The sequence below is a fragment of the Drosophila bipectinata genome, chromosome 3R (genome assembly GCF_030179905.1).
Source record: "Drosophila bipectinata strain 14024-0381.07 chromosome 3R, DbipHiC1v2, whole genome shotgun sequence".
In the NCBI taxonomy this organism is placed as follows: domain Eukaryota; kingdom Metazoa; phylum Arthropoda; class Insecta; order Diptera; family Drosophilidae; genus Drosophila; species Drosophila bipectinata.
The window spans coordinates 5,370,494-5,384,796 of record NC_091739.1 but is presented as its reverse complement, the minus strand read 5'-3'; the positions used below and the strand labels follow the sequence as shown (position 1 = coordinate 5,384,796).

Below are 14,303 nucleotides of genomic sequence, written 5' to 3'. Positions count from 1 at the left end.
ACAAAAAAGAAATAGATTAGGTATGGAAATAAAAATGTAAAAACCATAACAACAAGAAAACTCTAACACCGAAATCCGCTTTGAGATATTCCGCAAATGCATATGGAATTTGGGGAGAACAATTATTAAATGGAAACCAAATGTTTTTGTAGCAAGACGCCGGAGGCGGGGTCAATTGGGGCGACCAAAGAAAACCAGACTTTGGAACTCGAGTGATTCCAAATTCTGGAGCTTTCACGAATCTGACAGAGCTTCACTGGTAAAAACATAACAAAAGGTAGAACCCCATTCTTTAGTAACCTTTCATTAAAGAACTCTAATCTGGCAAAAAAATACTTCCCTGTCTATAAAATATGTGTCTTAATAAAATTTTGATATTTAAAGACAACATTTTTTTCTGTGTATAAGAAGACACACATATAATCACATGTGGGTGAGAGTACATTATAACAACGGCCACTGCAGACATTAAAGACATTACATAGAACTCTACCTTTGTGTTAGGAAGGATAGGAAGCTCAGTTTTTCCAAGCCGAGAGGGGAAATGCAAAAGCAAATGAAAGTGAATGTCTTTGGAAGGGCAGGCGTTGGAAAAAGGTATTGTTAAGTTGCAGGAAGACCGCAAAAAAGCATACATGAACACTATGTATTAGATATGGCCAGACTAACAGACACGATGTCGAAAAAAAGGCATTTCATGAAAGATTTAACATTCAAATGTGCACCGAGCAGCGAGGAGGAGTCCTGAGTCCTGAATCCTCTATTTTACGAGTAGGAGTGTGCTGGCTCCAAATAAAACTACTTAAGTACATGTGAATGAACAGCATTAAGGATGCAAGACGGTGATGTGCACTTTGCTTATGTTTATTTCTCATGTAAACTATAAACGTACAAGGAAAGTGAATGCGACAGAGTTATCATCGGATCTGTGGAGCGTAGCCTGCTGCCTGGAAGCTTATGAATATTTCTCACTCGCCCTCACTGCATTAAGAAATGGCCGAGTGACCACTCGGTCTCTTTTTTTATATGCAAATATAAAACGAAGAGTCCACCATCGCTTTTATACTTTTTTTCTCAGCCTTTTGTGTTGCAGATTCTTAATCAGGACCAACTTATCCGGTATGCACAAGCATCAACAGCAAGGCTATCAAATAAACGAATCGCTGGACACGGCCAAGGAGCAAGGGAGTCGGGACGCCGGCAGCAGGATAAGTGAACCAGCGGCAAACACTATCCGCTATCTGCTTGTCCTTGCAGTCGGCTCCACCTGAAATCCTGAAACACGAAATCCGAAATCTGCCAGCAAGAACGTAATTTAAACAGCACGTTTTGCATGTCGCTGGCCAGGACTACTCAGCCCGCCGTAAAGGGCCAACAAAAAGCCCAATCCTCAAGTCCGGCTCAGCTTTTTGGTCCCACTTCATCCCCTTAAATTCGAATGCACTGAGAAAAATGCTAGTCTTTTTGTGTATTTTAAAAATTTAAATAATTGAAAAACAAAGTTTTTATAAATATCTAAAAAAAAAAAAATTAACCTAAACCCAGATTTTTGAATAAATTTTATAATATTAAATTTATTTTTTTTATTGGACTGCTTCTCCTGTTGTCCCGTTGTTCTTTACTCATATTAAATGCAAAAGTCATTGAGCGCAGGACAACAAGGAGTGCGGGCTTCGAGGAGAAAAGCGAAAGACAGGAGCAACAAAAATAACTAGTTTATTTGCACATCCTTGGACATGAGTTTGCTGTAAAATTTCGTGTTGATGATCTTACTAGGTTATGCATTAGTTTTTTGTGCAACACCGATTCCCCCATAACCATCCTACTCCACTTCACTTCCGCTCCTAACGATTTGCATTTCCTCTCCCCAGCAGCTTTGATTTTTTGTGTCCTGTCGCTGCGCTAAATCTCACCAACATGCATGAGGATTCTTCGTGAAGAGCTTCTCCAAAGTTGCTTGTCTTTTATGTTTATGTAAATTGAAGTTTGGCACCAACAGCAACAGCACCAGCAGCAGCATGCCCATAAATATTAAGTATACGTGGCATTGTCCCTGCTCCTGTTGTCCTTCACAAATTGCAACATTTTAGTAGCCCCAGCAGGATTTTTCACCCATTGACTGTTGTGGATATACTATCCCCTTTAGGAGGGCTTGTAAAAGAGCTTGAGGACTCAATTTCAGTCTATTGGCTCGTGTTAAGTGGTCAAACACTCTTTAAATATTCATAATAAATGAAAAAATAATTTAAAATACTTACTCGCTGATACACGCTGAGAGCAGCCGCTGCTGCGGACTTCAAGCTCTGAACATTTCGCGGGACTGGCAGTGGAGGCGTGGGCGGCGCCCTTGACGGCAGGGGGCAGGCAACCAGCGGCTGAGGCAACATGGTCGGTGGCGGATGGAGGGGCAGCGGCGGTTGCAGCAACGGCGGATGATAGTGGGGCAGCAAAGGCGGTGGCTGTGGCGGCGGCGGAATGCCTTTGGCCGGGCTTACTAGCTTGCAATTTTCCGCTGCCGGCAGGGGCGGCGGAATATTCAGACGTTGCTGTGGCAACTGATGCTGTTGGTTCTGCACTGGCAGCATGAACGGCACAAAGATCATTGACTGGGCAGGCGCCATGCCACCACAGTTGCTGCTGTTGCTACAAGCCGGCAGGTTGCCGTTGGGCCCGTGGCAATGCGATTGGCAACGCGGCAAAGGTGCAACGTTGCTTTCGTATGTCTTGGACTCGCTTTCTGCTGGTGGCAGGCCATTTTCGGGTGAGTAATTATCATATGCAGCTGTTATTTGTGGCAACTGCTGAGTAGATGTCGATTGCTGCTGATGCCGCTGCTGGGGGTGGTGGTAGAGCGGCGGTGGCGGATGGTGGTGTTGTAGGCGTGGCACCGGCAGATGCTCATAGTCTTGCTCCCAGCTACCACAGTCATGACAGCAACCCGTGCCACTTTTGCAGCTACTTTTGTGGTTGGCAGGCATGTCATACGGCTGACTGCTGGATCGGGCGGAGGAGCGGGAGGAATAGCCCTGCAATTTGGATGACTTTGCCGGCGGTGACTTCCAACGCAAGGAGCAGGGCAGGATTCCCACAAGGCCCAGCCCCGAGGCTGGACTGGCCGAAACTTCCCTCTTCAGGTTCGCTATTTTGGCCAGGGTTTGGTTGCTTAAATCAGACGTGGCTAAAAAAGAATAAAGAGATCAATTTAGTTAGCATTAAATGTAAGAAAGTTTCCAGAAAATATAAGAAAATTTAAAGCCTTCAAATATAATTTCCACCAAAGTAGTCATACATTTCCAAAACATCCTGCCTTCAATCTTTCCTTCCTCAGACCTTTCATAATTTATGAGTTATTTTTGGCATGGTTGATTAAAACGTACGCCTTATTAAAACAATTTTTTTGGGAAAACAATGTGGTAACACGGGAAGTAATAACCTTCCGTTTGAAAGTATCTTGTTGTGGCTCAGATTGTTACCGCCTGTTGCTTGCCACGTTGGACTAACTGGCTGGCACTCTTCAGATGCTTTCAGAAATCACTCAAAGTTTGTCAAGAACGAGAAACCAATTTTTCAGCTGAGTGCATTTTAATTTCGTATACCGTGTGCGCCTATTCAGTGCTCCGACAGGCCCGAAACACACCGTAGCCAAAAACAGTCAGTCCTATCCCTAACCCGGCTGGCTATAGGGGAAAAGTTTTCTTTTCATTGCAACACGCTTGAAATGGCAACTTGGACAAACAGCACGAAGCAGGACCAACAATAACCGACAACCACAAAACCCAACAAAAAAAAGTTGCTGGCTTTGATGCCTCTGCCTCTGCCGCTCCCGAAGGCAAATGCAAGAAAAATTGACCAGGCTGGCTCCTGTTTTGGTTTCCCTTATCCTGCTGCCCACTGCCTGCTGCCCCATGGCCTTGCCCCGGCCCCTCTGGTCAAATTGCATGGCTCTGTCCACACTTGATTGTTGACTTCGCCCGAGTCCTTCTCAATCCTTGGTGCACGCATTTTGGCCAGAATCGAATCCTTGCAGCAGACCAAACAATAGAATTTTAAATGTCCCAAAAACAGGTGCACGTATGCAGCCATTGTCGGCAATGCCATTGGTAAAATTTCTGCTCTTCACCCAGTTGACCATGGTTAATTGGCAGACTAGCTGCAGGCCGGAATGGCTAACCTTTTTTAAATAGAATCAATCAGGATCAGAGCGGTCCAGAGGATCAAAGAGCTATAGACCATAGAAGTCGATAGAATTAGTGATTTCTAACAAATCAACATCTGTCAAGGAAATTAATACTTCAAAATAACACTTGTACTTGTATCAATCTGTACCAATTACAAGTTAAGAAACAAGAATCGATATATGTATGCTTAATCCTTAAGAGTTTTAAGTTCTTAGCTTGCACATGAAACAGCTCCTGTATGTCAAAGAATTTACCTTTTTATTTTGCAAGGGCATGCAAACAAAAATATCTTCAAAACAAATTTCCATAATTCCATAAATATTTGGCCCGCATAATGAAAAATATTTGCACAACTTAAGATCAAAAGTTTTTGGTGGCAGAGCTACGAGCAGACAATAGCAGAAATAGTTTAGTTTCGGGCTTTAGACGAGTAAGACAGCAACTTTTCTGACTTTAGCCGGCGATTAAGATGCCGGCAAAAGCCAACTTTGGCTTTCTGGCCACAATTCCTGTTCAATTTGAATTTTTGTATCTAATAACTGAGAGAGATACGCGTGCATGGAACTTTTGTGGCATTCGAACTTAATTGCAAAACCGAAGAGGGGACTTGCACCAAAACATGTAATCGCTGGCAAGGACACACAGACCGCTAAGGTCCTTTAAAAGCTTGTTTTGTAACTGTTTACTGTTGCTGTTGCTGGTGCTGCTTCTGTTTCTGGCTTTGAGATACATACGTTCGTTTGGGGTGCAGAAAGCCGAAATTACAAAGAAACTTACAAAAAGAATTTGGTAGCATCAAAGCAAAAATTTTTAATGAATTTCTTGCCGGGCAGCCGTAAGCCTCCAAAACGCACCACACGCAAATGCAAAAGGCGCAAAAAGATCCGTCCGATCCTGTATCCCATGGAATGGGAATGCAGGGTCAAAGGTCCAGTGTTGCTCGTGTTGCTGCTGCTGATGCTGTTGCTGCTGCTGCTGCTGGGTCCACTTCCACTTCATCTTCCCTGTGGCACTGGCTCGGAATCGGGCTGCTCGTTGGTGGCCTTAATTAAATTTAAATATTTTATCACCGAAAAATTGCCAGGCGGCAGCAACTGCGCAACAACAACAGCAGCACCGGCACCGGCAGCGGCACCAGCAACAGCAAGGACATGAAAAGGGTGCAAATGTGTTGGTAGTTTGCGTGTGTGTTGGAGTGCAGACAGCCGAAAAATACTGATGTGGGTGTGTTTTTCATTATTTGCCCAGCGCTGCAACTTTTTTGCTGGCTTGTTGGTCGCCCAAGCATACTCCTCCGCATCCGCATCCGCGTCCGCGCCCTCGTCCTTTGCCCATTGCCACACTTCATATTCAATTGTGTTGAATAATTGCCATACGGTTTTTTGACCAACGGTTTTTGACACTTTCCTAAAAGGACACACGCGCTCTCAAGTGCCCCGCCCCCATTTCACTGTTCAGACCGCCCTCATGCCACATTCGAAGTTCGTTTGCCCTTTTTTAAGTCCGACGGACAACGGACCACGGACATCGGACGCCGGACGGGGGCTTTCGACCAAAAAATGAGCAAAACACTCAACCATCTAGGAGGGGGAAAACACTGCGGACCTCTCTGGACACGCCAGCAACAGCAGCAGCAACAACAGCAGCCATTATAAGGAAACAGGATCCAGGAGCTGGGGAAGCCAAACAAAAACAAAACATGCCAAAAGCGTTTTTTGAAATATCTTTGTAAATATTTAAAATGCTCTGTACATGCGGGTGCTTCAATCAAACCGAATCGCCAATGGCAGGGGCGGCGAAGAAAGGACCGTTGATAGGATACTTCACGGACGGACGGGAGTGTACCGAGACAGAGGTCCTGGGACAGGGACCACACAAGGCTATTGTGAACCGAGTTCACCCTTGGACCGGACGGGAAAACAAGTTTTAAATAGTTTTTGTTGGCAAATGTCAAAATGCAATTTGATATTCATAAATTAATGAAGCGCCATTGCAACAAAAAATCTCTCCTGGATTATAAACTTTTTACATAAATTATGTGGGCGGATTTTCGGTGGCAAAGGGTGTGTGTAAAGGGTTCTGATTTAAATCTGATGCTTAAATATGTAATCCCCCCGCCTGATTATAAATTCATTAGAAGTCAGCTCCAAATTAGAAATTCCTTTGCAGATGCCTCTGAACTATTAATTTAAGTTTTTCTATTCATAAACATCTACAATAAAATTCAATAAATTCATTTAAATTATAATAGTTTTGGGCTCTGAATGCTAATGAATGATTTGGGTAAAGATTAATGGGCTTATAATAGATATTAAATTATAATTAGGTCTTTTATTTTAATATGCTTTGAATAAAATCCATATACAGGATTGAATAAACTTGGATATTAAGTTGAAAGTAAAATAAGTATTATAATTTTAGCAATTTTTAGTTAATGGTTTTAATTATTATGAATTAACTTAGTTTTTGTTAAAAATCTATGGGACTTGATCTCATATGGTCTTGATTAAAACAAACACATAGATCCACAGCTCACAAAATAAGATCTGACTAAAGGATCTGCATAACCTTGCACACATGCGCACGTTTTGTTGCAACTCAGTTGTCCTTTGTGGCAACTCAAATATTGTAAACAAGGTCACATTGCACAATAGTGAGAGCAGGCTGCAGAGCCGCGGCTGCAGCTGAACTTGGCTCCTACTACTCACTCACTGTTTCTCTCCCAAATGCAGTACTCACACACACACACACCAAGGTATGGGTAGTCGCAGGACAGCTCCCGTATGGCCCACTTCCCGTTGTATCGCTGTATCGAATTTTTGTCCTTCTGAGAGGCAGGCAGAGGCAAAACAAAACAGGAACCGGAGAAGCCCGCAAAAAAAAAAAAAACTGAGAGCACGAGCACGTGGCAGTCTAGAGAAGGGAGATGCACGCACGAATATGAACCGAATTCCGCGGAGGTCCTGGAAATTAGACCAAGATGTCAACGATTATTTCTCAGCTCAAAAGCAACGCCTCGTGTCGACGAATTAACACTGAAGAGCCAAGTCGGCGTCCGGCAGTTTCAGTAGCACTTTCAGTGGCAGCAGAGCCGCTGCACCACCACCGAAAAAAACGCCAACACACACACTCACACATACAGGAACGCAGTGGAATACACGTGCCACCAATACAGGACACGCAAGGCGAGCCAACCCAAGCAGCGGAATAAGAGTCTCAGTTAGTCAGTTAGCCGGGTGGCTCAAAGGGGCTCGCTCTGTGGTTGACATTATCGCTTGCAACTAAATCACACACCCACACACACAGCGTCGACAAGTTGCAGCAACCCCCACCTGCCCCGATAGCGTCGCACCGCCCTTCGTGCGCTCATTCGCTCGTACAACGAGGCGTATGAGTAACAATGGAAATATGAACGCACACAGAGGAGCCCTTACCCACACACACTCGGAATCCTTAGCGTCATTTATGGCATTTGATATGCTAATTCGCACATATTCGCGTACGTCCGAAGAGTGAGAGGGAGATTGTGAGAAAGAGAGAAAGGATAACAGCCACCACCAGAGCTTCGAGGGCAGCAAGGTGCGATTTTGACCATCTGCTCCGTCTTCGCCTCCAACGTCCTTAGTCCTTCGTTAAGCAAGTGGCCCACGAGTGCCTCTCCTCGAAAGGCCTGAGTTACTGGTGCTCTGTTCTGACGGCTCTTCCCAGGGTTATACACGGGTTTCTTGATGTCCTTCCATCATAAAGGATTAAATATTACGCTTTTTGAAATAAGATATAAAATTAAATGGCATTTAAAAACTGTATGTTATTTTATTTTTTATGTTTGTGGACATTTTAAGATAGTATTATCGAAGTATAATCTTTTTATTTAAAATACATATCATAAAGTATCCTAAAAAATATTGGATTGAAAAAGATCAATAATTAAATAATTAAAATCTTACAAAATAGTTAAAACAAATTCTTAAAAGAGTTGTAATAAATATTTCACTTTCTAAACCAAATTCCTTTACCAACTTGGCCGAATCGTAGCGCATTTCCTTAGTTCGTTCAAGTCCTTTTGGCGCCATCCACCACCAAAAACGCAGCGAGGGCAGAGCATTTGAAGCATTCGCTCTCTCGACTCTCTGCACGAGCTGCAAGGATACTCACCAACACCAGTGCAACTGGCGTCCAGTCAGACGCCATGTGAAGTGCATATACCCGGCACAGAGGCGGAGTCTGATTCCGGGATACATAAAAGGAACAAAAGACTTATGTACCGAAATGGGAGGTGCCGTGAGAGAGCAATACATGCTGGCTGGGAATTTAGAGTTTTCCTTTGAAGAAGACAAAATGGCGGTTGAATTTTATTCAAACAAGTTTTTCAGGCGATCATTTAAAGTTTAGAACCCCGTTGGAAACGACGCCTCTGCGCTTTGTTTACGATTTGTTTAGGGGGGAAATACAATACAACAGCATAAACACGATGCACGATACAGCTCACGAGGAGCCCGCTCAGCGAGAGCGAAAGTAGCCGTGTCCTTGCAGCTCCTTTCATCCTTGTATCGCCGTTTTCCGAGGCTCGCTCTCGGCTGCTAAAATACGATACAACTGAGTAGGTGAGAAAAGGGCAGATGGGCTGAAGTCCTGATGGGCGGGAAGCATCCTGTTGAGCCTGTTGGGCCCTGTTGAGTCAGCTGGCAGGAAGGGACACCTGCTGATGGCCGACCGGCGTCCACTTTGACAGTTCCAGGACACTATCTACCGCTGGTCCGGCACGTGTGACACTATCTCCGATGTTGCTCCGAAAAACTTTGTCGTACATCCGCCGGTCCATGAATATTACTCAGTTCCATGCCGCGACTTTTTCCAGCTCCGTCTCCTTGGCAAATTATGCAAATTTCAGATTTCCAATGCAAACATTTACTTTACTTTTCAGCGCAGACAACCTCGCCCGGCGGCGCTTCATCCTTCGTCTTCCAGCCATTTGACATTTGTCCGGGTTTCTTATCGCGGGCGCCTTTCATTAGCGGATGTCTGGGTCTCGGATGACCTTCTAATTGTCTTGCAAATTAGTCGCCAGCGACGGAAAAAAACATATACAAAAAACCGTCGACCCCAAAAGAGTCAAGATGGGGATTCCCAAAAATGTCCTCTGTTCCCGGTCTGTTTACTTATCGAACAGTCGGTGTGGGCGAGCATGTGGCATCTGCTTGAAGGAAATGAAAAGTAAACAAAGCTGCCGTGCAACAAACGGTGGCATGTGAGCTGGCCAGATGCCACCCCAGTAATTTTTGAACGGCGATTTCCGTTGAGCACAAGGACGTGCCTGGCGAGGATTAGCCCCCAGAACCATAACCAAAGACAGAGCCCGACATCTGCCGAGCGTCACCGGGTCCGGCGGAAACGCACAACAGACATGGCATCCACTTGGAATACAAAGATAAAAAATTATATATTTATTTTTGAATACTTTACTTTATTGAATAAGGTTTTTTTTATATTTTAGTAGTTTTATATTTTTAGTTTTTTTTTATTTTTAGCTCCTAAGCCCTTTTTAAAGTCTTATTTTTAATATTCTAATTATCAATTAATGGCCATATATTTTTCCAAGTGCATAGACTTTTTCACATAATCCTCCTGGTAGGAAACAGACTGCACGACCATCGATTAACTGCCAGGCGGTAGTCTTTAAAGTGGCTTTAACCAAAGTCTAGTGGCTTGATGTACGGCCCGAAGTGAGCTGTAAATATTTCATGGAGTTGAACTTTAAAGCATTTACTGCGGCTTGCCGTCATCTTTTGATACACCCACATGGCTGGGAAAAGTTGTTAGCATAGAAGTTGTATCCTATTTTGTCAGTGGTGCTGGCAATTATCCTTCTGGTGCTGCTGGTTGGCGTAATAAAGTCAATGTGCTGTCATTAACATAATTTACAAATACTTAAAAGCATTGCCGACCTCTACCCTTCGGCGAGAAGTGTCTGTTCATTTCGAGTGAGAGAGCTCTCCATCGACAGCATTTCATTTATGCCCGCCAGGCGAAAGACAAAATGGCAGTTGCTTTAATTGAAAAATTATTGTCCCATAAAATATGTAAGCTTCATAAAGAATATGGTATGTTAACCTCCAGAGCTCAGCAGCTATTTTGGCTTTTCGACATTTTGCATCGCGAATTTAATTGGCTGCTAAAGTTTCAAGTACTTTCCACTCTCGGCGAGTTTAATACAATTTTAAATAGTTGTAGGAAACACGAGTTGCTTATGGCCGCCTCTGGGCCGTGTTTGATGGGTTCGCTTTGCCAAAGTTGTAGAGACATCTGCAAATCGCTTGTGCGAGTCCTGGCTGGCGAAAAGAATAAACAAAACTTGCATATATATTTTCGTATAATGAAATCCCTGTGGAAATCCAGTAGCAGCGTCAGTTTCAGCGTCAGCTTCCGAGGAGACAGGAAGGGGCGAAAACATTCTGCAAAATTACCCTTAAAACAAAAATGCATTATTGTCATCTAAAATGCAAGCATGCATTATCCTGTCACAGGTCCTTTGAGAGTTGGCTTTTTGCATTGCTCGCCCGGCTGCTTTGGCTACAGTTGCCTCTACTTTTTCTACGACTTCTATTTCTTGTGCTTCGAGCTGCTGGAGCGTTTATTATCCACCCTGGCCCCAACCCTGCGAACTACACCCAGACAATAGTCCTGCCCGTGTCCTTCATAAGCCAGTGAGCTGGGATCAATTTGCCAGCAGCCAGAAACCTTTTTAGTTGCGCATGCAAATATGACAAACACAGCGACCTCCCTTTAACCCACTAACCAGTCCGATAGCCCTGCAGCCCTCCTGCTTCTAACCCTTGCATCCGAAATCCCAGTCCCAATCCCTTCCTGAAGCACTCCGGTCTAATCCACTCCTCGGAAGGCCCTTTGGCCATCTGCGTCTCGTGTTAATGCTGCATTCTTGGGGGAAATTATCGCTGTCGGAGAACTGAGACTCCACCGACTGCAGTTGGCCAAATTTGAATTTTCCAAATTATAGTACATATTGAAATATTATTGCAGTGGGCTAACCCAAAAATTGTACGGGTGTCTTCTTGGCTTTTCCGGCAAAGTGCGAATTTGACAATTTTTTTTCCTTAGAGGCGAAAGGGACGGCGTTCGAAATTGCTTTCAAATTATTTTGTCAGCTGCGGAAACATGGCGACTGCCCTTTTGGTTCGACGCTCTCACTGTGGCTACGGCTTCGTCTTTTTCCCGGAACCGGTTTCCGGCCCGGAGTCGTCACTTGCGTGCAATTTGCGGCCAAGGCGAGTGGAAATTGAACACAGATTATTATTGCTTATTTCTGCATGCGTTGCAGGTTCCCCGCTTGCCGGATTACAGTCATAAAAGCCGGCCCAGGGAAATCATAAGGCCGTGGTCTCGGGTCAGGCGGCGGAACCGGCTCTAATGAAAGCCCGTGCACATGGCCAAGCCGAATCATAACCGAGCCGGGGTTAGGTAAGCCACGACTGATGTTTTCTAGGATGTCTTGAAATTTTAAATTACCCTGTAAGTGACTTGGATTCTATTAAAAATAAATAGTCATTGCTAAAAAAGACAAATATTTTTTACTGTCTATGCTTAAAACTGCAAAGAAATCCATAAACCCCTACAAATAATGGGTATCCTCACGCTTAGAGTGGAACTGAAACCACAGCCGCAAATTGAAAGACAATAAATGTGCGCAGTCATATGGAAAATTGTGATATTCACACAATTTAATTAACATGAATAAATATTGTTACAGGCGGGTAGAGCCCCTCAGCCCCTTCAGACTGGCACAACAACAATGGTAGTAGGCGGCTCGCAAAACCAGCTAACCAGCTAACGAGCGGCCAACATGGCGTATGAGTAACGGCAGGCATTTGATTGTCTGCATGCAAAAGAAACAACAAACAGAAGGCAAACAAATCGAAAAGACAGGAGACAATTCGAGGGGAAAGTGGGTAGAAGGCGGGCCGGAGATCGGGGAAACAAAAGGCCCGACAGACGGGAAATTTTACCGCCCGCCGGCAGAGCTGGAGAAGCAACATCATAAATCCCCAAAATCTCGGAGTGTTATTGTTTGCAATCCGAGCTCATCAACCGATGGCAGCTGGCAATTTTGGCAAGGATTGCCGTCGCACGCCTGCACACATTGTCAGCCACTTTAAATGCCAGCCAGCCAGTCGGGAATGGCGGCTAATCAGGACATTTTCCAGGAGTTAAGCGGCCAAAGTCGCGACATTGTCACGCTGCGCACTTTGAAGCACTTCATTACTGGTTTATGCCGGGATTTGGAACACTTAAAAAAATAACTGCCTCTGAAATTAATTTACGAAGTCAATAAATTTTAAATTAAAATTCATAAAAGAGGTAAAAAATTGTAGTATTTTAATAACAGACTAAACATCTTTTAATGTTTAAACTTTTATTTATGCATACTTAGTGCATACTATTAGTGCATACTTATGGATGCTATTTCTAGCCCAATGATTTGAATTGAAAACCCAGTCTGACACGTCTTTATTAGGGTCTAATTTTCTGCTTTATTTCAGTTTTTTTCGACAATTTGCTTGTCACCTTCTGACCTCTCCGACATGATTCTGTTGGATTAAATGGAAACATGAAAACTTGTTTCATTATTTACCAGCCCGCTTTCATTATGCTAATCAAAGAAGAGCTTGAAATAAATAAACCAAAAAATTAATAATCATTTCGTCAAACAATTTCATTAGCAAAAATTTCAATTAGTTGCACGATTGAATCGACAGAGGATTTCAACAACTTTTCGGTTGTATGGATGTTGGTATGTGTGGCTGTGTATTAAAATCAATTGTAAAATCAGTAAAAAGTAAACTCTGGCAGAACAGGCAGAGCAAAGTTTTGCGATTCACGATTGAAATCTTTTACGGCCAGAAATTATGAGAACATTTTCAATTTGAGTTTTTCGGGGCGCGGGAAGCAACAGAGCGTGACACAGAAGTAAAGCAAACTTTTCGCTTACAGTTTCATGAGCACGGGGCAACAATCGCTTCACTCGAAGCAATGGCGAAGACGTTGAATTGCCAGCAGCACCACTCAACCACCCAAGCCTCGCCAGCCAGTCAACCACCCGCCACCGGCAGTGGCAACAATTCGCATAACAATAACAATAACTTGGCTGCAAACATTTCAATACCAAGATTCAGCCACGTTCCAATTGTCGGGGTGCTGAAGAGGCCAGCCAATGGATAGGATAGATGGATGAGATCCTTTTTATACAGGGAGAGAAAACCCGGCAAACAAAAGAATTTTTGCAAATTTATGTAAAGCTTTAAAAAACTTCCTAATTGTTTAAGTATAAGGATCTTTATTTAAAGGAATTTGAGGAAATTCAACTTTTTAATTTGCTTTTAAGTCCTTTTTGCTATGTCCTTTTGAAAGTATGCCATGATTATTTCATTCGCAAGGCAATAATTGTTTCGCTCGTAAAGTCAACTGGAAATTTCAGAAATAAATATTTTTCGCGATGCATTGATTGAAGTAGCAACCGGTTGACTTTGGCCGCAAGTCAAGTGTCCTGGGCTCGGGTCCAGGAACAATATTCTCGGAAAAAAAGTCAATTGTTCAAGTTAAAGTGAAACTTTCTCAAGAAGTTTTCCCAGACGACGTTGCCTTTCTTTTCGTGCCTTTATCTGTGCTGCGGAAAGCAAAGGCTCCCGGGGCAGGGGCGGCTTGTAGGAGGGGTTCCCGCCGAGGGAACGCTTCAATGGTTGCCATTGACACGTTAACTTTGCAATTGCAGGGACCACCCCCGCCATTACCCCTGTAATCTTCGCCGTGTCTGCCGCTAAACGCAGTTTTTCCGCTTATTTTGCCAGCTGTGCGTCCTGTGTAGACAGCGCCTGTCGTTTTCGCTGCGTGCCTTATCTCCGCCAGTCGCCGTGTCCTGCAGCCTTAAACATGGTCGGACAAATTGTCCTTTAAAGCACCACACCACCGACACCACCGACTGTCTGCCCTTTATTTTTGGAAAAGGCCCCGACACTCTCATATTTCAAATGTAAAGTTCATGTTTATATTTTGGCTAATGTTTTTTCTAGTTGGTGTGGGCGAACCAAAAAAAAATAAATAAAAATATTGTAG

General features: G+C 43.8%; 1 protein-coding gene across 1 annotated transcript in view; it reads right to left on the bottom strand.

Annotated features, from left to right (window-relative positions):
- The window catches only part of trv (trivet), a 63,726-nt gene extending 60,733 nt beyond the window's left edge, over positions 1-2,993 (bottom strand). The window contains exon 1 of the mRNA XM_043211591.2: positions 2,259-2,993. Coding sequence (XP_043067526.1) covers positions 2,259-2,978 — 720 coding nt within the window. The 5' untranslated portion in view covers positions 2,979-2,993. The remainder of the gene's footprint in view (positions 1-2,258) is intronic.
- Between the last annotated feature and the right edge of the window lie 11,310 nt (positions 2,994-14,303).